The 25,317-nt window shown below is 48.9% G+C and overlaps 2 protein-coding genes across 6 annotated transcripts in view; one reads left to right on the top strand and one right to left on the bottom strand.

Annotated features, from left to right (window-relative positions):
- Positions 1–4,522, bottom strand: part of LOC143354596 (uncharacterized) — a 31,793-nt gene extending 27,271 nt beyond the window's left edge. The window contains exons 1-2 of the mRNA XM_076788849.1: positions 4,318–4,522; positions 3,831–3,906 (exon numbers count right to left, since the gene is read on the bottom strand). Coding sequence (XP_076644964.1) covers positions 3,831–3,906; positions 4,318–4,478 — 237 coding nt within the window. The 5' untranslated portion in view covers positions 4,479–4,522. The remainder of the gene's footprint in view (positions 1–3,830; positions 3,907–4,317) is intronic.
- Positions 1–23,561, top strand: part of Msi (RNA-binding protein musashi) — a 182,859-nt gene extending 159,298 nt beyond the window's left edge. For 3 of the 5 annotated variants that reach the window (XR_013082324.1, XR_013082326.1, XR_013082327.1), the window contains 3 exons: positions 5,469–5,709; positions 8,276–14,245; positions 14,287–23,561. Coding sequence is in view for 1 of the 5 variants with exons in the window: in XM_076788437.1 (XP_076644552.1) it covers positions 5,469–5,709; positions 8,276–9,151 (1,117 nt within the window). In the remaining 4 variants the exon portion in view is untranslated. Of the gene's footprint in view, positions 1–5,468; positions 5,710–8,275 lie in introns of all 5 variants that reach the window. The other 2 variants (XR_013082325.1, XM_076788437.1) reach the window with 2 other exon arrangements.
- Positions 23,562–25,317: the final 1,756 nt, after the last annotated feature.

The following is a 25,317-nucleotide window of genomic DNA, read 5'->3' as shown; positions in this document are numbered from 1 at the left end:
CATAATTCTCGCAAAAGATGAAGTTAATCGGATGAGAAGAAGACGTGGCACATTCGCGTTCAAGTTGCGATAAATATGAAATTTTATATGAATGGGATTATGACTGAACGTTCTTCTTGCGCAGTACCTAGTACCGCAATGTAATATTTTTCAATTCAACAATTAACTACAGCTCATATTTTTGTCAATATGTATGTTACATTTCACGTGTTTTATTGAAAGCACCAAACTCTTTTAGTTGTGTTTTTATGTTAATTTAAAAAGTAGAGAATGTAACTACGAACAGTGGAACGCTAACAAGTCGAAAGTAACCTATACACAAGTAGATGTTCTTAAATTCTTTTACAAATTATTCGAAAAAGGAAGCAATTTCCACACGGTCCTAATATCCTGCATTTTTATTTTGCATAAAAATCCACGGTGCGGTGAGAGACTGTATACTGCCTGGATAGAACTCGCTGGAGTTCCTCGGCTTTTTGTCTAAACTTTGCCTAGCTCCGACCTTGCTGCTTCCAAAGATTGCGTCCCCTTTCTCCAAGTTCTCAAGGCTTTCGCGAGAAGTACAACCATTGTACGGAATGGCCAACTATCCTTTGAATCCATCACCGTTCGTCCTCGTTCCTACTAGCCCACGATCTCTTCCTCGTCGCTCTAGGTCCGCTACGCTTGCACACGGACGCCCATTCTCTTCAACCCTCTTGGCCCCTCGGCGCCGGCACTCGAGGCTGTTCCGCGCCGGTCCGCGCGCTCCCTCGCGACCTCTGTGCTCTCGCTTGCCAGCGTCCTCGTCTCTCGTGGTAGAACCGAACCCGAACCGAACTCGAACCGAAGCAACGTGCCGCTGATGCTGATCCACGAACCCTCGCGACCCGGCTTCACCCTCTCTTCGACTCGCTCTGAACCTGGCGCGTCGAGGCTCTGCTCTCCTCCTCCGTAGGAGAACCCGCATATAGCACGGAGTTTGGTGCACCCGGCAAGCTATTACGGAGACACCCCACCAACGGCATTCCTTACGGTCGCTCGCGTGACCCGATGGGCTACATAGAAGAGACCCCCGTCGGCTCGCGACTCGGTCAAGAGCCCTGAAACGATACCGGTCAGGTCGTTTTCGACCGCAAATACTCGGGGAAACCGCCTGACGGTGCTGATCAGAGCCTGAAAAATGACCTTGAACCACCCTGGTCAATTGTTTATAGGGTGTGCTCTCCCTGGTAGCTATCCCGTTCTTTCAGTGACAATTATTTCAGGGATAGTTGGAAAAATAGGATTTTCCTGCATTTTCCCCCAGTTAGTCGCGTGGGAAAATGTTGAGAAAAATGTTACGAGTTTTAGAGAATTATTTCAGAATTTTTGGTCTCGAATGTCGAACGATTTTATAAGAATAGGGTAACTGTAGATAAATTGATTTTTCCTCGTAACTACACCCTTCGGTCGGGGTAGGTGAAATCCAGTAGAGCCTATTTTTATATTAACCGCTATGAAATAGTGTGGTTAGCCCATTGGTGGTTCGATACGATTCAAGGTCGCGTGTAATCCTCTTTCCCTGTTGCATAAGGGATGAAGAGATAATAACAAAGTATGTACGTAATCTGAACGATGTAGAACTTCTTCCTGCTGCACTCGATTAGAGAATCGCGAAAGTGACCCAACACTTTTCACCGGAAGGTGTCTGTTCTAAAGGGGTGGGGGGACAATTTTTCAACTAACTCAGACAGAGGGTGGCATGATGATCCAGAAGATTTACCTCGCGTAACACTGACAGTCTTACAAGAAGACTATATCAACACTTTTGCTTGCGTAATTATCTTATCTTTCGATAGTATCCAACTTATTAAGTGCTATGAACAATACAACCCTCCGTCACGCTGTGTAATTCAGAAGTCACGCACTTGTCATTTGCACTTTCCGAATCCCTGTTTTATTTTCTATTATTCTTATTCTATCGTTCCGCTGCCACTTCATCACCAGAGAGTTTCTTCACTATGATTTTGTAATTCTTCTTAACCTCTTAAGTATGACGCGCTCGTCCGTGACTCACTCTCCCAGTACGGCGCACTCGTCCACAACTCTGTCTCTCAGGGACGGCACGCCTGGCCGCGGATGGGTTAAAAGCCACTATAGTGGTTCGTACCGTTCAAACTGATGCTTTCCACGGGAACCACTATAGTGGCGTGCAGTACTTGAGAGATTAAGTCATGTTGTATATTTTTGATGTCTAGTCGTATTGTGTATTTTCCAAATCCAGTGATATTGTATATTCTTTAACACTATTTTACATTACTTCATACAAATGACAAGAATCTGCTGCTCAAATTTCTAGCCATTTTTTTAACAACATGTACGCAAAGAAATAAATTTGTTGAATAATTCCCGACTGATGTATCTTTAGAATCTTAATAATTGTAAATTAAAAAGTATTGGAACCCGTCATTTTGACGGGTCCCGTAAGCCTATTGTTAAGTCTAGTCTTGCTGTATATTTTTCAATTCCAGTCTCGTACATTTTTCAACCCTTCCGCGTCGCACGCACTATCGCCCGGACCCGAGACGACCTGGGTTATGGCAGGTTAAGTCTAATTGGTTGTCAGCGTGCCGCGTTGAATTCCTCCACGCGCGTCCGTCCGCAGATTCGTTCCTGTTTCGACGAATAGAATCGAGTTTCCGGGAAAACGAGGGGTTGGCGGGACGGGGAGAGTTGCGAGAGGGTGAACGCGAGAAGGGCTCGGGTCTGCCGGGAATATCGATAATAGACGGCGATCGGTAGTACTCGCGATGACTGTGATGGATGAAGAAGATGGACAGATACACGCACCGGGCTCGATCCTCGCGGGACCGCCGAATCGATGCCAGTTACGAGTAACGAAGGGTGACAGCGGAGCGAAAATAAAATATTGCATCGTCTTTTCACCCCTATCGATTCGACATCCACGCGTTATACGGCGAAAGTAACGCGCGTCTCCTGCCGGATGGAACGGGGTGGGGGAAAACGTTGTTGCGTGTTTTGCCTCGGTTGCTTCGACGACTTTATGGTCACCCTCCCGCGCAAATACTACTTTTTATTTTCCCAATCGGTTGATCGTTGACTCGTAGCCACCCTTGGCAAGCAAAGGATTCACGTCTCGGGAAGTGCTAAACGATTGCTTCCGTCGCATACAACGGAAATGTGAATATGCAATTTTCTCTGGTTTTATTTTGCAATTTTTGGAGTTAATTTACCCACAGTCAATTGTAAACTGTACTTGCAGTGTTTCGGCTGCGTATTACATTTACTCGTTAACGCTAATATTTTTAATTAAAAATTGTTATGATTCTAAGCACGCATACGTGAGAAATTATTTAGCAAATTTGTTTCTTTGGGTATATATTATTTTAATATTGTGGGTAGCGCGTTCTTGTTATTTTTATAAAGTAATGCAAAATAGTCACTTTTAGTGCTCCGTAAACCTAGTGTTAAGCACATCCTCAAATGGGAATATTTTTTCTATTGGTCGTGATAATAATTAATTTCGCATACATCGTCTTAGTAGCGATTTAGACCAAAAATTTGATACTTCTTATACAAGATACAAGAAATCTTGTGCATCGATTGCAACAACAAACCGTTCAATAAAAGTTGTTTTCGACTCCTAGTCATTTTGATAAGTCGACAATATTATTCTAAAATTCTTCCGTTTTCACTGTTTCAAGTTTCGATCACTAATTGTCATTAATAACTAATGTGCATTGTCGTTTCTGAGGTAGGAAACACATCGATGCATCGATTTGTATCTCGTTTTCTGAGTAAATCTCGTGAGAAAGCTTTCGGAGAAAGGTTAATTAGAAGGTGCCTACCTTGAGGACCCGAGGTTTTCGTAGGTCGAAGAATTGGGGAATGGGTGGGATCTCGAAACGGTGGTAGTCGGGCAGCCTGTGTGAACAAAATGGTAGCACCTTTGTCATCTTAATCATTCAGTGTTATAAACGTGCCAATAGCACGATTGAAATTGTGCGCGAAGAAATCACTCCCGGTAACGCAATTTAACAATCTCTTCTAGGATTATGCTTTAACCGCCGAAAAAATAGGATTTCCATTTTGACCCGGAGCTACAAAATAAAATTGTAAAATAAAATTGTTAACTAAACCTTTGATCTAGGGAAACAGCAACCGCCCAGGGAGGGTCGGAGGATTAAAGGGCCATTTTAAAAATTCTGTTGGCACCGCTACGTAACAAGAGGGATTGCCTAATTGAGAATTAATGCGCTTCCGGGCGGGTAAATCGCGGACAAAAGGGAACGGAATGAAACCGAACCGATCGGTCCATGAGTTTAATTAACGTACCAGACGTCGATCGTGGTGATAAACAGCCTGTGCAGGGAGAACAGGGGTCCGATAATGGCCACGCAGGTCTGCATCACCAGCAACGGCACGATCTGGAACCGAATGGAAACAGGCAAAAGTGCAAAAGAGTTTCGAGTGGGAACCTTTTTCCCATGGAACATCGCGCCCGGGAAGAATGCGAAAGACGAAACGTGTGGGGGTTGTTGGAGGAACGGATCGGAACGGGGGCGGTTCGACGCGTTTGAAATATTCAAAGCCGCGCGCGGCATCAACGTAAACGCGAAAAGGAAATGGGAACCGACCGTTGCCTCCGGGCCCGAACAATAAATTACCGGTGAAAAGCCAACCGCTGGGAGAACGTTTCGCCGCGTGGCCCGCCGGTAATTAAAACACCAGCGGAGCCTGCCGTCAATTATGCAATGATACGGTAGAGAAAGAGAGAGGGGAGAGGCGAAGAGAGAGAGAGAGAGAGAGAGAGAGAGAGAGAGAGAGAACAGCGTCGGCTTCTCGTTATTCGCGCCGTTGTAACGAGATTTAATCGACGGAACCTGGGACCGGAATCAGAGGAATAGCCGACCTCCCTCGATCACCCGATTGTCTTTTAAACTGTTAATCGAACCCATCAACCCCTCGCGAAAATCTTTGAACAACTTGGTTCTTCATCCCCGGTTAATTAACCCTGAAATCACGGTCGAAGTGAAGTCTTTCGCGCTTGTCCTGCGTGAAGTCGTTCCTCCTGTTTCTTCGTGAGTACACCACGGATTTTGTGTGCAGAATAAAAATTGTCTGCATCGATTGTAAAGGGCAGAAGCCGAATAAAAATATCTTGCTACCTAGAGTTGAAAATGATACAACTTCCTCAAAATTATTGTAATCCTTTCACTGTTGTAAATTTCACAACAGTTTTTACTACCATTCATTTTTGTCACGAATGCATACGATCCGCGGCCTACCGATGACAGATGAGTCGAAACACGGGTGCGCGGGCGCAATCATAGCGAAAGGCCTCGGAGAAACGCATAATTGCCAGCACAGCGGCGCTCGAAACGCGTCGGACCTTGCGAACTGGAGGATCGATCTCGGGAGATCGGTCTCTCTGGAAGCTTGCGCAAACGATTCCCCCCTAATTGGTGTATGGTTGTGTGTTTCAGTGCCGGCATGGAGGCGGCGAACGGTGCGATCGAGCACGATTTCCACAATGCCTTGGTGCCTATAAACGGTAGCCATTCTGGTAGCTCCGGCAGGAGTACGCCGAACGGAGGAGACCCGGCGCCGGGTAAACTGTTCGTCGGCGGGCTGTCATGGCAGACCAGCAGCGAGAAGCTCAGGGAGTACTTTGGGATGTTCGGCACAGTCACCGACGTACTCATCATGAAGGATCCGGTCACACAGGTCGGTCTCTAATCGATGGAAGCCCTCTCGGCTCGTCCATCTCGAGCGGTGGCCGGCTCGCAAGCTTCCACCTACACACTTCCGGTTCCTGGTTAATCCACGATACGACCGGATATGGTCGCTCGGCCCTGGCGCCATTTTTATTATTTACACCCACGGAACAATGCCCGGAAGGGGCTGGAATGCCGTTTTTGGAACGTTTCGGGGTCTGGACTCGACCTCCGACTTTGTGGCCGGGTCAATCGGATGCTGTGTGAGATATTTGAATGAAATAAAAGGGAAACGGTAGGTGCATGTTTGCTGTACTATGTAGAATTTTTTCGGATTTTTTGGTTCGCCGTACGGGGTAGGAGAACATTGTTTGTGGGAGTTGGTACTGAAACTACCCCCTAAGAGACGCATACTAAAAACGTTGTTATTTGTAACCGCCGATTGTTTATCATTTGTTAACTGTTACTTGTGACAAATTTTTGAAGCCTCTAGCTACTACAATATCATTTGAAAAAAGTACAGTCAGTACGAGCCCTAATTTATTATAATGTACGATGTTATCGAGGAGCGCAATCACTATCCTCTAAACCAATTGCTTAAACGTAGTTCAAGCCCGAATAGAAGTTTGACCAAGTAACCTAAAATTTTGAAAAAATTCTGTGGAGTAGAGTAAACATGCAGCTACTATATGCTTTTTGTTTCATTGAGATGTGTTACATAGTACTCGAGAAATACGGTCGGAAAGTTTGGGGTTGTAAGGCATGGATATCCAAGGCTTACTGAAACGATATCAGGCATTGTTCTGCAAAAATAGTTCCGGGGCCGATTGCTTACGTCCGATTAGATCAGTTCCGTGTGGGTGGTGGGACGATTGTCTTACGGGAGGCTTGTGAATGGGCTTGTGAAGATCATTGCGATCCGACCACCGCCGCGGTAAAAGATTTCTCTCGTCTATTTCCTCCTCGATAGGTCAAATCGTTTCCGTCGAAAATCGACGTATCGGCCGAGCCGAAAAGCTCTTCGGTTTTTCTTTTTCGGGTGTTCCTGGGAGGGAGGGGGTAGCGATCGAAAAGAGAGGGGAACAAAGAGAGAAAAGCCAAAAAAGAAAATAGATTTCAAAAAAAAAAAAAAAAGAAACGCGAACACGCGGGAGTTGACATTCGCCTCGAGGAGATTCGATGCACCAGTTTCTTCCTTCCACTTTTGCACGAGACTTCACACAGTAGAACCGTAGAGAAGAAGTTGTAACTAATCGATGTAACTAATTATTTGCTGAGACAGTGTAAAGGATGTAGAAAGTGTATCTTGGTACTTATTACTGTAATTAAAACATTGACTTGTATTTACAAAACGTAAAAGGTGGAAAAGAGGCAGAGGCTCGTTTCTAAACAAACAAACAAAAAAAAGAATAAGCAACTGTTGTACGTTCTCACACACAAACACGCCCGGGATTTCTAGAGAAGTCGCTGAACGAGGACTATGGGCATATATACATATCTCTATACATATATATTTCTATATATATATTTATATATAAATATACATACTACTATTACATTTGTCTCTATCGTATAGATACATCTATATATCCGGTAGCGATGCAATTAACGATCGTAATTCTCAGTTGAGTCTTTTTTATCATTATTATATTATATATTAATTCGAAGTCCTTGTCTCACGTAATCCTAGAATGTTTGTCTTACATTGGCTTGGACAGTCTTGCATGTAAACGGTAGTTTGGTAGTATTTAGTTAATTTGTATATAAGAGAAGAGATCTATATATTTATATACCACCGGTACCTTTTTCGACGTATACAGAGAGAGAGAGAGAGAGAGAGAGAACGAGAGAGCGAGAGAGAGAGAGAGAGAAAGATAGCGAAAACGAGACGGTTTACTATTTCCGAGACGTAACGTGACGACTATCGCAAAACACACACAACAGAAAAGAGAACGACGAGAGAAAACGAGAGAGCGAGAGAGAGAGAGAGAGAGTGTGTGTGAGAGAGAGAGAGAGAAAGAGTGAGACCGTGAGCTCGTTCGGAAACGATTCCGGAAACGGTTCCGTAGGATTCCACGGGCTTGCTCGCGCGCGAGAAACGATCCGTCGCGTCAACGGTCGGCTTGTTCGCTGTCGCGGCGCGTGCGACGAGCTTCGAGAGACAGAGAGAAAGAGAGCGAGAGAACGGGTTCTCCATTCGCGAGAGAGGAGAGGCGAGGAGGAGAGCCTGCGCGACAGCGGAGAGGTTGACTGACCGGCGTGTCGCGCGACCTCTCGAACCGCACGCGTTAAAACGGCAGCGCGGTGCGAGAAAAGCTTAGGCTAGTCCACTCTCTTATCGAGCATAGGTAGGCTTGCACCGTGCAGAACTCGGGCTAGGGAAGCGAGAGCTAGGTTGTCCGTCAGGGAAGCGAGAACACACACAGAGAGAAAGAGAAATAGATAGGCAGGCAGGCAGGCAGGCAGGAAAGAGCGGGCGAAATGGCGAGGAAAGAGGAAAAGCAAAATGCAAAAAGGGGAAAGATGAGAGAGACGGTCGTTGTGCATCGTGGCCGTTCTGGCTTGTTCGGTTACAGCGTAGTCGCGGGTTCGGCTTCATCACGTTCGCCGAGCCGGGTAGCGTGGACAAGGTGCTGAAGTGTCCAATCCACACGCTGGACGGCAAGAAGATCGACCCGAAGCACGCGACGCCGAAGAACCGCGCGAAACAGGCGAACCGCACCAAGAAGATCTTCGTTGGCGGGGTGAGCCAGGACACGAGCAGCGACGAAGTGAAGGCCTACTTCAACCAGTTCGGCAAGGTCGAGGAGACGGTGATGCTGATGGACCAGCAGACGAAACGGCACCGGGGTTTCGGGTTCGTCACGTTCGAGAACGAGGACGTGGTGGACCGTGTTTGCGAGATCCATTTCCACACGATCAAGAACAAGAAGGTCGAGTGCAAGAAGGCGCAGCCGAAGGAGGCGGTGCAGCCGGGCGCTCTTGCCCTCGGCAAGAGGGTGGTGCTGGGCGCGTTGGGCGTCCGGCTGGCGCCACAACCGCCGCTCCCGGTCGCCGCTGCCTCGCAGATCGTTGCTGCGCAGGCACAGGCGCAGGTACAGGCGGCCGCGGCCGCAGCCGCAGCCGCGCAGGTCCAGAACGCCGTGGCCGGATACGGGAAGCTGTTCGCGAGCAGCTACCCGGCGCTCTCCGCGTACCGATACGCGCCGTACCCGATCCCGGCGGCCGCGGTGGCGGCGGCTGCGGCTGCGGCCGCTCCTGCCCCCGCGCCGGGACCGCCCGGAGCCGCAGCCGCGGCCGCAGCCGCAGCGGCAGCCACGCCCGCAGCCGCCGCGGCCGCCGCAGCCGCCCCAGCGAATCCCTACCAAGGATACTCCCTCACGAACGTCGACATGTCCAGCTTCCAGGGCGTCGACTGGGGCTCCATGTACGGGATGGGTATGTACGTGTAAACCCGTTCCGAGCTCGCAAACAACTCACACTCGTCGGACACGACCAACTCTGATCCGACCCGCCGAGCGAACCAACACCGTTTCACACACAGCTTCCTTCCGTGTTGGCCTTGATCTCGCCCCAAAAAACGAACCGTCAGCCTCTCACCTTCCGGGTTCTTTCTTTTCTACTCCGAGCTTCCATCTTTCGACGGTCTCGCGTACCAACACACGTCGCGTACTACACGCGCGAGTCTCCTCGCACCGAAGGGCTGAACGGTGCGCGCACTATACGTACTGTGTATATTTCTTCGAGGACGAGAAAAACCGCACGGAAGCGTAAGCGAGCTCGGACCAGGATCAGAGTCCCTCTACAGGCCGGCGCGAGCGAGCGAGGACTGTTTCCGGCCGGGACACACCGAAGTCATTCTATCTTGCGTTTACTTCTTACTCGTCGTTATATCGCTTGTCAATTAATTTATTAGCGAGAGCCTGAGATTTTTCGGAGTGAACGTGAAAACGATCGCGTGAACGGATGTTGTGCGAAAGATATTCAAGAGAGAAAGAGAGATGATGTGGCGATTGAGACAGAGAGAGAAAGAGAGAGACAGAGAGAGAATGGGAGAACGAGAGCGTTTAACCCGCGAGAGTATTGCGTTTCGCGTTTTTCCGCCGCACTCGGTTCCTATAATAGTTAGATTAGCATGCTCCCCGAGAAAGACACACACACACACACACACACACACGCGCGCGAGACACGTACACGAGATACATCGCGTTCCGGGGTGATTCCCGCCGGCCATTCGCCGCGCCCGTTCGTACACGACGACGAAACAACAACAACAACAAAAGAACGCTGCTTACTTACTTACTTACTTACTTAATTACACACTTACTTAACTAATTAATTAAGCGATATATACCGGCGACCATCAAGCAATAAAACAGGGGAGGTAGAAACAGAGAGAAAGAGAGAGAGAGAGAGAGATGATAGAGAGCCGCGGACGTCGCGACGCGCGATCCAAGCTCTCGTCCCAGTCGCTCGCGAAAATACCGGAAGCACGCCGTGAAACGGGTACACGCCTCTTCCGATCACCGACTCGCGATCCCGAGTCCTAGAGGACTCTTTAGCCCGAGAAGTCAATCCTGAATGAATCTCGAATTTGAACGTTTCGCTGTACTTTTTTAGACGAACAGAGCTGCAAAATCTATAGTGGTTGTGTTGGGTTGTATTGGTTCGGCGACACCTAGCATCCTCTCTTCCTGTTCCGAAAACGAGGCAGTTCTCCCGTCGGTCGCTAATTCCTCCTCCGCCTCGGTGAAAAGTGCCAAACGAAACCGCTGGACCGATCCCCGAGGGAACGTCGCCGGGAATCCACGGGTACCATGCGACTGTGCTACAATCCGCTCGTTACCGGCGTGCTTCCGATCGGATGTGCGATTCTTCTGTCTGCGGCTGCGCTTCGAAACGTTCGATCATCGTACCAACTACGGAAACGACCGATCGAGCAACACGGGATAATCTCGAGACGGCCTCGATACGATCGCAGTGCGATCCGAATTCGGTGAAAACACGGTCGCGAGCTTTCGGCGATCCGCGCGAACCTCTTTTGCAAACCGATCTTGCTGTCTGAGCGAAGACTAGAAGAGACGAACGATCGAACGCTTCGGAATCGCGGGCCGATCTCCGGATTGGATCGCCTAATCGCGGCGGCCGCAACAGGTGCGCGAGGACCCTCGCAGCGAGAAGGGCGAGGGCGTAAGGGTCGCGCGCGCGCGCGCGGACCGGCACGCGACACGCTCCGCTTGTACAAAGGAGCGGCGTACAGGGAACGCGCGTCTAAATAGGGATAGTTATGTATAGGTATACATATATTTTTCTCCGAGTAATGGAAGACAATATTTACTCCATCGCGCGCGCGCGCCCGCTTTTCACAGCCGGCTCCCGGCGTTTCTCCGGGGCCGGCGGGCGAAGGAGCCGCCACGCGATTCGAGACACAGTGACGGACGCGTTTTTTCGAGGAACGATACTCAAGTTTCTAGGTATATATATATATATGTATACAGAGTGTGTATGTATACGTAATGTATATGTATAGTTTGAGGTCGCGGAGCACCGAGGAGGCAGTGCACGGGCCCGCGACCGCGACTGCAAAACTGCGATCACGATTTACGATTAAACAAAACGGAACCCAAGATCGAGATTAGCTCAGCGTAGGTTACAAACCCGCGAAATCCTAGTTCGTAAGTTTCAAGCAGGAGTAAGTTTAGACCGCTAAGACGTTCGTGAGAATAACGAAGAATCGATACTTAATTTATACGTGTTCGAACGCGACTAGATCCTCTCGCGATCTTCTAAATCGCGGTCGAGACAGCGGCTGACACGCCTCTCGCCGCTTCGATCCGTCGCGACTCTGACCGAAGATCTATGACGATCGCACGCTCGCGCTTCAGAGAATCCTCCTTCTGATCCGCACGTCGTCTCCGTTGCTGCTATTTTTGTTTTCCTTTTTTACCATTTTCTCCTTTTTCTTTTTATTAAGAGACGCAACGAGCGCGAGCGATCGATCGCCGGAACACCCTTGCGAATGCTGGGTTCATTTGAACCTGTAAGAATAATTTAATGTCTGCTCAATCATCTTCGAATATTGAATGAAATTTTAGATGATATTAGCGCGGTGAAATCATACAGTTCGGGTGTGTATTATTTTGTCTAAATTGTAAATTTTATACACGGTGTATCGTGTGCTCTGCGATGATTCTGACTCGAATATGATTTTACTCGAAATCCGAATTCGAAAGGACCCAGCGTTCGCCGTAGGCTGTCGAGTCGGTGACTTTGCTGTTTATTTATTTATATCGAGCCGTTCCCGGCGCCTTATTTATGAACGATCGATCTCCGCGGAAGTCGCGAGAGATCGACGAAAGGAGAGTCGTCTAGCCGCCGCTTGATTCGCGAGAGGAAAAGAAGAAGAATAGAAGAAAACCGATCGCGAGAGGATCGGGTCGCGACGAGTCATGCGCGAGAACTGTCGAGCAATAAGCGATATTATCCACTGGAACTCGAAGCTGTAGCGTTCATGCGTTTGAACGTTCGCGATAAGCGAGAGGCGAGGAGAACAAACAAACAAACAAACAAACAAAAAAAAAAAAGACGAGAAACGGAGAGAAACATAACGATAATCTTGTGCGCGCGTGTAATAGAGTTACGTTCCGCGCGAGGGACTCGCCGCTGCAGCGAGCAGCCGGCAAAAACCACGGAGAAGCATCGTTTTTTCCGAACGACAAGTAATATTCTTTAGTGATATACACCTTAATATACTTACGTAACGTGTACCGTAATGTTAAACGACGAGACAAAGCTCGTGAGTGATATTTATGACTTAAACTTAAGAGGATACTTAAAACGATAAGCGGAAAGAGAGAGAGGGAGAGAAAGGAAGAGAGCGAGAGAGCAAGAGTAAGAGAGAGAGAGAGAAAGAGAGCGAGAGAGAGAGAGAGAGAGGGAGAGACGAGTGAAAGGAGAAAGAGAGAAAGAGCAGAAAGCGAAATATAGGCGAGGGCGAGAGAGTAAAGAGGGACGAGGAGCGAGCAGGCGCGCCTAAACTATAGCGCGAGCCGAGCAGAAAGACGACGCGTGACGATTCGACTAAACGACATCTCGCGACCGATGCAAAACCGATTTCTAGTTTCCGCGCGCTCTAGAAAACTGGGTGCGCGCTCCGGATCTGATCTAGGGGCCACCTGACATCGATGCCCCGCCCTTTTCATCCCTTCCACGCTCTTACTCCGCCCCTTCTCTCTCCTACTACATCCTCAATCGATTTTTGAACTTTCCCTTATTTTTCCCGGGGAAAATCACAGACGTTCATGGACATAGCAAACAGGGCATAGAGGGTGGTCCCAGCACATTGATGCCCCGCCTAGTTGATCCCCACCATCCTATTGCTCCGCCCCTTTTTCTCGCCTTCTACCTCCTCGACTGTTGCTTCAAGTGTTCTTCATTGTTCCCGGGAAAGATCGCAGATTTCCATTGAAATTGGAGGCGGGGCATCAAGGAGGCTGGTCCTAGGAATAAGTTCAACCCTGAAAGCGACTCCCGCGCACCCTTTTTTCGCGACCCGGGTTGCCGATTCTCCGCGAACGAAATGAAAGGCGAGCGATCGTCGAGAAATGCAAACGAGAACCGATATCCGGTCTATATCCGGGTTTACCTTCGAATGACCCGGATCGACGCGAACGTCGTCATCGTTGACAGCTTACCCACCACCGCCAACCCTCCGACAACCCTCCCTCGCCAAACGGTTTCTCCTTGTTTTCCCCGCCCCACCTGGATAATACCCTTTCACGCAACGCTGCCGATGATTATGTATTTTATAACGCAACACACACACACACAAAACACACGTACGAGACACGATCACGCAGACCCACACAAACACGAATCACATCCACACATACATACCAGATTCCCAGATAGACACACCTAGTTGTACACACATTTTACGAATGTCGAGAGTAATACTTGGCGTAGCTAGTATATTTTGATGAGCGCTAACCACCCATTAGTTGAGAATGATCAGTAGGTGAAGCATGCTGGTTGGAAATTATCTTTTAGACATCCGGATATCATCCCCCGTTGATCCTTCACCGCCTTCGTCGTTTCTTCGCTCGTTTCGAGAACAGTCTCGCTGCTCTGTCTTCTTGCCGACCGACCGACGATATTTTACCCGGCATTTTTTTCGCCGATTTCTCGCGCGGCCAACCGCGTCGAGCCGTTCTTTCATAGTACCCCATTGTTCGTTTCGTTTAACGTTCTCGACTGCAATTTTTATTTTTTCGTTTCTATTTCCCATTTCGTTTCATTTTTACGTTTTCCGTTTACGAGTCGCGTTACGGACGCGCACGCGGATCCGTCGTCGGGTTTTCTTTTTCTTTAACGATTCGGTGAGAGATCCTCTTTTTCTCGACGCGAGGACAACAGAGGACGAAGAGAAAGGCGCGTCAGACGCGAGCGCACGCGCCGGATAAACCGTCGAAGCAATACTAATCGCGCCCCTTTCGAACGTCGCGCGACGTCCGCGCCAGGCGGGTTGCCGTTCTCGGGCGCGGATCGTTCGAAACGCTATGGTATACCGATTTCGTCTATGATCCAGCATCCACCTCCACGATCTAGTGGATCGGACCCGTCGCGAACATGCTCAACACTGCGTTAGGGATCATGGGACACATATTACTCATTCAAAAGTTAAAATAATACAATAAAACGGAGACCGCTTTGCTCCGTAGATTTCTCTTGTTATTTTGAAATTTTATAGGCACTATACATTCTCTAAATAGTCCTCTATACTAATTCTAGTTTATTGAATCCTTGCGCTACTATTTATTTGAATCGATTAGAAATTCTTTGTCGTTTACAATTCCCTGGGCGAGAAGGAATTTTATCATCTATTGCATGCCTGTATTGTCTCGATGGCTAAATATTAAAACAGACGATCGGATGTAAATGGTGTACGTTGATTTCTACAAATGGCGTTTCATTCGGATTGCGTGCAATTTTCCATAGTTCCTAAAATGTTTATAACTTCAATCATTCTGGAGCAAAAGATCGGACGATATTAACAGCATTAGCAGATTTCATTTAAAATCTTCACGATCCGCCTGACAAGGGTGTTGTAAACCAAGGAGTTAAATGCGGGTATGATGTTGAATGTTCGCAAATTTCGGGTTTTCGATGTAAAAGGAGGTTCCACGAGCATCTAACGCAGAAATTGGCCGTCTTTCCGCACCGGTCTCGATGGCCTCGCGTTACCCGTTTCACCGTATGTTCCCCGAGAAACGCGACGATACACGCATGCACTTCGGTAATATATTGTATCGCGGTACAAAAAGCTTTTTCAATAAATTCCTTGGAACCGAACACACACCTGCCTTTGATTGAGCGGAACGATATCGCCTCCTTCGATCCGACGGACGTCTCGCCTCTCGATCGGTGGCTGGCGCGGTCGACGGGAACGGATCTATATTATCAGGTAGCACGATCCTGCTTTTGGTATGATCCGTGGATATCGTTCTTCCCTCCCTCTTCCGAGCGCACTTTCTCGGCGAAGTATTTATCGCATCGCTTTCGAACGTTTCTCACAGTCAGCAGAATTAAAAACGAATTTGTATATCGACCACTCTGCACGAGCATCGTGTCTCATCGAAACTACACAATTTACGAGAAACGGTGCAATCGACAAAAGTAATTCACGCGCAACTTGTTTTAATCAAGGAAAAAGGCAGCGGGTCACTATATATAATAATAAATGTCTCTTTTCATTCATCTTGGGGAATTAATAATACAGAAGGGTTAAGCAATATCCCGTTCAACGTTCGAGTGATGCAATAAATGTTCCCAGCAGAGTGTAAGGGACGGAAGACGTAAGACCGAGTCAGGCAACGAATGGACGGAGAGAGGAGAGAGAGAGAGAGAGAGGGAGAGAGATCGGATGGAAAGGGACGAGGATCGCGCAAAATGTAATGCACCCCGAGACGAGACGCGTCCCAGATCTTCCTTAGAGCCCACCCACGCAACCCCTTTCTCGCGAACCCGATACTCTTGCCCCGTTATTATCGTTCCTGTTATCGTCGATCACAAAACGCGTCCGTTTTGAAACGGAAACCAATCTGAAAACCGTAAAAAGTCTCCGTTCCGAACGGACATTTTTTCACGAGCCACTCAAGTCTCCCAAAAACTCCCATAGCTTTGTCTAACAGCAAAGCTCAAGACTATAGATCTCCGCATTATTTTCATTTCAAAATGGACGCGCCATTTTTCCGCACACACGATCGTCACATCGTCGGTTCCGTTCGCGTTCGAGAGTCTCGTTGTCCGTTCCAGCCCCGTTTTTTCTACAGCTATTTCCTCCTGATTTCTCGATTCTTTTGTTTTCGCATCGTCGTGCCATAAGCTCGTGCAACGAGACGCTCGCGCGCAGCTTTCGCTTCACGGGTCGAAAACTCCGCCGAAAAAACGAAGGCGTTCCGTCGACGTCCGACGGCGGACGACGTCGGAACCAAGTCGAGTCCGTCGACCGCCCCACGCTTCGATCGATCGCGGTCCCATGGTTCGCGTACGCGTTTCGGTTCGCCACGTGGAACGATACAGAACGACCCACAACAGTCCTCGTACACATGCAGGGAACCTCATACAATCCAACCCTGTCGATCTTTCAACAGAACTTGAAAAATTCTACTGAATTATCTCCATCAGGTAGCAACCATGCGAACGACAAAGATGGTAGAGACACGCTCCGATTTTAATAAGCAGCGAAACGGATGGAAGTACCTTTTTTAAATCACCTGAATTTGTTGATAAGCTCGTCGAGCAGTTGATTGCGAAATTGTTAAGGGACCGATGGGGGATTAGGTTGGATGAGTTTTAATATCGTGCACGAAGATTCTTGTGCCCGCCGGACTGTGCTCGACCGATTCACCCCCGACCTTACGATCAATCCGGGGATCCTGGATCACCGAGCACGCCCTCGCGAGTCAATCTTGCCCGAATCAATCGTTCCCGGATACGCAAAGAAAGCTGACTACGAGCATGATTTTCCTCGACGGCGCGGAAAAAAAGAGTAAAAAGAGAACGGACGAAAAGTCGACACGAGGAGAGAGACAATGGAAAGAGAGGGAGAGAGAGTGAAAGAGAGTGAGTACGACGCAGAGAGCGCGGGATCACGCAGGGCGGCGAACGCGAAGAACGACAAGAACGACGACAGATTTATTAGTTTAGTTCGATGCCTAGATGAGTTGCCAATAAAGTAGTTCGTTTCAAACTTGTAGCTAACCTGTATATTTGTGTACCTATTTTGTATACTCTCACGAGAACCTAACACCCCCCGATATTCCTCCAACACGCTGACACCCTGTTACATCCTTCTTGATCTTCTTCTTTTTTTTTTTTGGATTTTTTTTACATTTTTTTCCCCCCTTCCAACAGTTCCGTTCCTGCACAACACCTCGGCTATAATAACTGTACTGACTATCTATCTCCGATCTAATTGTTTTCCTCGCCAGAACGTAATCGTCCCTCCTCATCCTCTATACACTTTTATTTTTATTGGTGCTGTGTAATACTTCACACTACCCCATTTCTCGCTCGGCCACGTACTTACGTATTGTTTATGTATTTTCTGTGTAATCTCACACTTAACCCTTCTCGATCTATATATACATACATATATAGCGTGTCTGTATTGTATTTATTGCGATCCGCTAGGTATCTCCTAGAAGTACTTTTTAATCATTTGACCAGTAACCGTATTACAATCTCGTTCATTTCTTTCTCTTCGTTTCGGTCCTTCTTCTTCTACTACTTCTATCTTTTTTTTTCGATTTCTTTCCTACGTTTTATTTTAATGTTTTTCTTTTTCTCTTTTTTATTTCATTAAATTTTTCTGTTCTCCCGGTACGATTGTTCCATTGGTTCGCAGCGTCGAAAATTGGCGCAGCCGACGATGCCGGGGGCGCGCCACCGCGGGCGCATCGCTAATTGGCTGATTAATATTAAGCCGTAATTAGCCTCGTTAACCCCGCTGGGCACTCGTTTCGCGCAGCCCTCTGGTTGGTCGGAACACGGCTCCGGCGTGTACCCTTCGGCTCGAGGCCAGTCTGTACCAGAAGCGCGCACGCATCATGGACCTTGCTCTCGCAACCGCTCGCGGTTTCCCTTTAACACGTTCAGCCCTGCACCTTGCATCCCACAGCCGCGAAACAAATGAGATCGTGATTAAACTTCGGCTGCGATCGGTTTCGCGACGTTCAACACCCCTATCTTCATCGTTCAAGCCTGGCCGGGAGCCCTCCTAGCTCTGGGAACGCCACAAATTGCCCCCAGGGACAACTGCTTTGAAGTCGCATCAAAGAAGGAAAAGACTCTATTATCTACCTTGGCTGCTCTGCGAAGAGTGCTCCTCTGACAGTGGGCGTGGTTTCTTGGCCCCCAATGCGGCCATGGTAGGTCCCGCGGGGTAATCTGTGTACCAAGCAGTCTATGTAAGCCTAGCCCAGACCCTAATCTAGGAAATTCCTTAAAAGGTCTAGGACTGTAGACCACAATGACTCTAAATCTTTCCTGAATTATTCTATGGATAACTGTGAGCCTAAATCTGAATAGGCGTGGCCTGAGGGGGCGTGGGCTGAGAACTCTCAGTAGGCGTGGCCTCATCGTCCTCGCCGCTTTCCACAACTCCCGCCGCGTGGAAAATTCAAAATCATTTTGAACGTGTCACGAGGATGTTCTAAAGCATCATCCAGGACTGAACATGTTAAACGGCCATCATCCTCGACGTTTTCCTTTTGAAAACGTGTTCCAGTCGAGTTAGCGATCCAGAAGGTCCTCGATGCGACTCGCAAACGCTTCGCAAAACATTCCAAAGGAGCCCGAGGTTCCGAACTGACAAATATTTTGGGGGATGGTACTGGCATCGAGCGGGAAGGGCGACGCAACCCTCCGGCACGCGCACACGACGTATCGTTTTTTCGACGTGAACTTCCCCCCTCCTGTCGGCCCACGTTGCTTCTTAAGCGGTCTAAAGGCAGCCAGCGGACGTTGTTGTAGCGCATGCATTTTAGCTAGATCACCCATGGCGCACTCTAACCAGCAAGTAAGAGCAAAGTTTAATAAATTCGATGTCTACACCATCCTCTATCCGGAACGATCCTCTCCGTACAGGCCCCTCTTCCCTGTGGACGCTCGCAGCCCCGTGGAGAAAGCGAAGCGAGAACGAACGCGGCTCGCTTCGCGCGCGAAATCTGATTCAAACATCTTCCGACACAGTTTTCCCCCGTTTGCGACGCTACTGTGAAGCAGCGAGAGTAACCGGGGCTACTTCCTATTGGCTGACGACTGGGCGGAGAGTCAGGTGGGAGGAGACTCCCCTCCACGACGGGAAACGCCATTGGACGCGCTGCGGGGCGGTGAGTCAAGTGGGCGGAGACTCTCCTCCACAAAGGGGAGCGCCATTGGAGGCTCTACGGAGCGGTGGGGGTGAAGGCGCGACGCTAACGAGGGAAAGCTGTGTTTCTTCCTGTTGCTGTTCCATCGTTCGAGTATCACGACGGTCATGCTCAAATGTGACGGTACTATTGGACCTTAAAATAACAATTTCACATAGCGGAACAACGATTGCAAATCTTGTCACTTTTCAATTAAATGTGGCCACTCGAACGATTGAACAGAGCACACCCAGCACATCAACAAGTTCACAGTCCCAGCCATGTATACAAATAATCAAATTGTGAATGCTGTTTACAATGATTCGCAGAGACTAGACGAAATGACTAAACGTTTCCAAATGTGCTCCAACTAAGAGAAAATGTACCAACGCGGTTTAGCACTAACGAACGACTAAGAGCTAGGCACAACGAACACAATTTTATAACATGCTTGTCGCTTCCTTAGCTGTGTGATTGGAAAGCATGTTTGTACTCTAACCTCCTGGAACTGTGAACCTGTCGAAGAGGCTGGTTAGACTTGTTGAAGTAAAACCGCGCGCGGCGGCGAGCTTCGCGTGTAGTCCGCGCGACTGACCAGGTAGAAGCCTAATCGTCGGTTCCCCTAGAGCCACCTACAGCTGTGTCCACACCGGAGCAACATGTTACAACGACAACGTGTCGACTGTTAACGGCTTCGTCTTGTTTTCCCGAATAATTACTCTTGTTTTAATCGGAAAAAGCAGACGAAGGCGACGAAAAGTTGCTCGGTGTTGCTTCGGTGTGGACGCACGCTTTACAGTCGTTCCCCGAACGCGTACGCGAGAGACACCCGTTGAAATTCGCGAGCCGATCAAGTTGGCTCGATCGCGAGGAACGACCGGCGCCCGGTAGATCCGCACGGAGGAACGGGATCGAAAAATCGAACGGGAACCCGCGAAAGTCGACGGGGACGCGAGGGAGGGAACACCTTTTGCCTTGATCTCGGGAACGGGATTCGGAATCGTGTGACGATCCCATCCCGGGATCGGTGTACATATCGTCGGGTTAGCTTAGCGCGTATCCTAGTTAATCGTAGATCGTTTTGTACCGAACACGTTGCCGCGCTGTGATTATTCGATTTCCTCGCGGACAAAACGGCGATCCAAAGACTTTCCTCGGGAGAAGAACGACAACGGGGATCGGGTCCCTCGATCGGGACACTTTTTCGACGTACCTGGGACCGATTCGACGAGCGTCTATCGCCCAACACATATCGACTGTCGCCGGGGCTTGGAAACTGTGATAATATCGATTCCGGTTCGCGAAACGGTCACGAGGAACCTCCGTTCCAGTTCACCGTTACCGGAAACCCGAAATTTCCAGCAGTCCGTTTGTTCCTGTTATGGTTGTTACATTTCTTCCCATATCGACTTCGCAATTGTTACTTTACTGGTTTTACAGCCATTACGGAGGAGCTCCATCGGTAGTTATTACTAGACTGCGGATCTTTATAGAAAATAAAAATGTCCCAAGTCAATTGTGAGAGACAGAAATCAAGTGAAAATGAAATTCTTCTTTAAATAATTTTATATCCGTAAATATATAAATTTAAATGCGTAAAATCCGCAGACAATCAGTAGAGTGTCGTTTAGAATGTCAGACGTCAACTTGGACGAGCTCAGAATAAATTCGACTGTGGAGAATAAACAAAAATGGACGCTGTAATCGCGTTGTCTTAAAATATGGATTGTGGAATCGGCGTGAAACTGAAAATAGTCCGAGCAATTGGAACAGTGGTTGGAAATTTCGGTGTTTCCCGGCTGTTGCTCGGGATAAGAGTTCTTTGAGACCGTTTTGAGTGTACAACAGTTTAAAACCGTTATTCTCGGAACCGTTTCAATCCCCGCCTGTCACATATCATTAATCGACTCGCCGAGTCTCGAGTCGGCCCGCGATTCGCCTTGGATCTCTATTTTAACGGGGGTGGGGTGGGGGGAGGGGGCAGAGAAGAGGAATGCTCGTTCGTTCGTTTCGGCTCCATGGTTCTCTCCGTGCGATCTAGTCCCGGGGCCACTCATTCCCTCGTTTCACGATCATCGATTCGACAGAACCCGAGTGCCTTAATCCCATCTCTTTGTGCTCCCCATCGTGTGTATCTCCCACACCGTCGAACCACACCCCCTGTTCCCGCCCACAACCCCGTGTAACATTTCGATATACGAACGAACAAAATCAACGACGAGCAAAAGAAAGACAACAGCAACAACAACAACAAACAAAAAAAGATGGATAAAAAGTAAGAAAGAAAGAAAGAAAGAAAAATGTACAAAAAGAAAACAACCGAGACAGAGAGAGAAGAGAACCAGGAACGATTTAGACGCATATTATAATTCCCATAGGCAGAGTAGAATTGAGTGTCGATCGCTAGAGAGAACGCGGGAGTACCGCCTCCGCCACGGATTCAGACCCGAGACGGACGATCACGATCACGGCCGACGACCAGGTAAGACCACTTTCTTCTCTTTTGTTTCCTCTCTCCTTTTTATCTTTACCTGCGCGCGCGGAGGCGGGCCGAATCGTCTTGGCGCACGGTCAGCGCGTCGCGATTCGTCGAACAGAGATCGGAACGCTCGAGAGGAAGCGCCGTGTTCCCTCGGTAGCGTCGCGTCGCTGGCCACGCCCACGGCCGTTCGGCCCGCCACCCGGCCAACCTTGGTTGTCTAGAAACGATTCTATTACATATACACGCATCGTTCTGTCGTAGATGTTCACGTAGCGTGTTAGAAGTTGCGAGGTTTAGCGCGCTGGTTGGTTCTGTAACGAAGATTCGGCTCTCCGATCATTGTTCTCGGACAGTCGAACCACCACCGATCGTGTGCCAGCGTGGACAACGCGCAGAACGGACCGATCACCCCGTAAGATCTCGCGCTACAAATGTTCACTCTCATTCCTAACGGCGCGACACCGGTTTCAGTCGACGCGGTAGCATGTGATACGAAAATGGGGCGCGAAGACTTCAAATCGTTGAAAAACTGATCCACTCTGCGCGTTGTCCGCGGGTACCACCTTACCACACGCATTTCAATACATAGTAAATGTTGGTAGTTGTTAATAGCAGAGCTGAGAGTCGTCGATGGTGTAGGCGTAGTAGTTACACGCATAGATCTCACGTTTTTTCCGTAAACAGTGTTTGAATAGTTCGAAGAAGCTCGCGACCGACGAGGCTGACCGCTCGCGAAAAATGGCGTCAGCTTTCTCGATCGCGGCTTTCAATGTACAGTCTGTGTCTTGTTCGAAAGCGAAACGACGCTGTCGCGTCTCCAATACACACACACACACACACACAGCCACACAAACAATTTCGGTTCGTGCCTTAACAATCGAAGCCTGCAAAGAAGTGTTTTGTTTCGAAAACTTTTCGCTCGGTACCAAGAAGGAACAACGTCGTCGGAGGTGTTCCTATCTCCAATGTGAAAGCTCCGTTGCACGGGTCGTTTCGCTTTGGAACGTCGGACAGTAACGTCGTCGAGGAGTTCTCCGCGCGGAAAACGTTCTGGTCGATCGGCGTTCGATGACCGTCAGCCACTGTGCCCCAAGTTTCCTCGTTAAGGAGCCTCGAAGGCAACGAGACGAGGGAGCTCTTCCACTTCGCGCCCTCGTAACTTCCTCGAACCGTGGTGGCATCGAGAATTAACGCTAGAACGATGGCCAGATGTCCCAGCATCTGATTCTGGAATCAATTCGTGACTGGGATTCGTGATTCGTACGCGCTTTGTATCAGAAAACGCATGAAATCGGGAGAAATCCGATCGCAAATCGGTGAAGACGACGATCGGCCGATTTTCGCACGGAGAATTCGACGGCCCGAGGCTGTAACGCCAGTCTCGGAGCTGTTCGTCGACGGTAACGCGTCGGTGTCGAGGCTGCGACAAAGGTGCACCGTGCATGTGTAACGATTTGTACATATTAACGCGCGTATGAGCGATTATCTCGTATCCACGACCGACTCCTCCCGCCCCGATAGCTCGAACCTAGTCATCCCGAAAAGATCGAGGCGCGAATATCAAATTCCAGGTCGCTAGGACTCAGTTTTCCCTGGTGTCGCGTTCGTTCACTCGATATCGATATCACGGGAACGTCTAAATTTTCTATCGGTAAACTTGCTAGTCTATCTTGAAGAATAGTTATCTCGGAGAATGAGAAGTTGAAGAAGTAATTAGTCGAAGGGAGCGATTGAGGTGTCGTGACACGAGAGAGTCGCGGCGTACGAAGGCAAAGCGAGGCCTTACGTAGTCGCATGCGTGGTTCGAGAGAACAGACGAAAAGCGGGGGGAGAAACAAACAAGTATACCTGTAATCGTTGTAATCGTTGATCTCGGTAATGGTTCATCGCTACTGCCATGACCAACCACCACCACCACCACCCACCACCACCCATCACCACCAAAAAAAAAAAAAAAATAAAAATAAACCATCACCACCACCACCGTCGTCGTCGCCTCCGTCGACAACAGGGATATTGTAGTTCTTATCGGTGAACAATTCGGAGACGCGCTCGAAAGTCAGCTTTCACGTGTGAAAACTCTCCGTGCTTCCGATCGATCGGCCGATTCCTTCTATTTACGAGGTCCGTTTGGATCCTCCGGTGAGCAAGCTGCAGGCGTTCACGCGATCGCGACGCATTACCATAAAGCAACAACATACCAGAATCATTTGACCCAAGGCCCATCCGATAAATGTGGAAATTCGGGGCTGTAGGGGCGGGCATTTCGACAGAGCGGTTAGCGAGCGACCAGTCACGCGCGTTCGTTTCCCCTCCCACTGCAACCGCAAGTGGGCGTAGTGGGCGGTGTCAAGCGCAAGGAGGGGAGCGCGCGTGTGTGAGTGGTGCATGGGAACGTGGGGCGTTCCCAGCGCTCGCTAAAGGGCCTCTGCTTATCGGTTAACACCGTACTTTTCACGGTAATCGCGTGAACGTCCGCGGCACACCGAAAAGCGACGCGACACAGCGTTCCAAAAGTGCACTTGAACGTTGACTTACTCGCGAACGATATCGGGAGTAGTGTCGAAATGAACCATCGTTTGAAACAGCGTGCCAGGCGTGGCAGACGAATTTCCAGGGGACGATGGCTCGCAGCTTGGTAGTGAGAGTCGAGGGGAAAATGAACGGTTCTCCACTCGAGGAAGCACCAGGCGACACGCGTACAAGGAAAGACGAAAACGGCCGTGTTACACGATGGCTGGTCTAGGGTTTCTTTTGATTTATTTTTTCTCGTCATTCGTTTTCGAGGCACTCTTTCGAAATGGGACCCGCGCGTTTTTCGCAGCGCTTTTTTAAGGCCGGTTGACGTATCCGGCGTCTTGTTCTTCCAGTACATATACATACAAATATGAAAAATATATATATATATTATACATACATTCATACATACGCATATACATATATGAATTAAATTAACGAAACAAATGAACAAATAAATAATATATAAATATAAAAATATATATATATACACATTCGAGTATGCGTATTTAAACGAGCGTACGGATTAGCGAAGCAAAATCGGCACGACGGAGCCGAGCATGCGTAAAGAGGACACGTGTTTTTCTAAACGAAAAAAAAAAGAGAAAACAGAAAATCGAGAGGACGCTCGCAATTCGAGCGGCGATTTGTTGCGCGACACTTCGTTGAACCCGCGCCGCTACTTTTTCCCCAACAATCGTTCACACGCTGTTCTGTTTGTTTGTTTGTTTTCTTTTTTCTGTCTCTCCCTCTCTCTCTCTCTCTCTCTCTATGATCGAGTTGATCGATTTCAACCGTTTCAGAGGGAGACCGCGCGATCGAACCGAGTGCGTTCCAACCGAGTTTACCGAGGAGAAAACAGCGATCGTGTGCGCCCGCCAACGAAGTGTCGCGTCCGACTATCTCGGGTGATTATCGACACGGGAGAGAGGGTCGCGCGGTGAAATCCGTTTCGAGTCGAGCTGTTCTCGACGGAGAAACGGCCGAGGAAAATTTCTCGCGGGCTAGCGGACCGTGTCGAGCAATTACCGAGGACAGATGGGTACGAGTTTCAGGTAAACGAGCCTCACAGCGTTAATCCCCCGTGTTCCCCCGAGCTTTCGACCCCGAGCGACACCGTTATCACCCCCTTCTGACCTCTAACACCACCACCGACCACGACCATTCTGTAAATATTTCTACTCGAACGTAGTCGATCGCGGAAGAC

This window comes from Halictus rubicundus, chromosome 5 (genome assembly GCF_050948215.1).
Source record: "Halictus rubicundus isolate RS-2024b chromosome 5, iyHalRubi1_principal, whole genome shotgun sequence".
NCBI lineage: Eukaryota > Metazoa > Arthropoda > Insecta > Hymenoptera > Halictidae > Halictus > Halictus rubicundus.
This window is presented reverse-complemented; position numbering and strand designations above follow the sequence as displayed.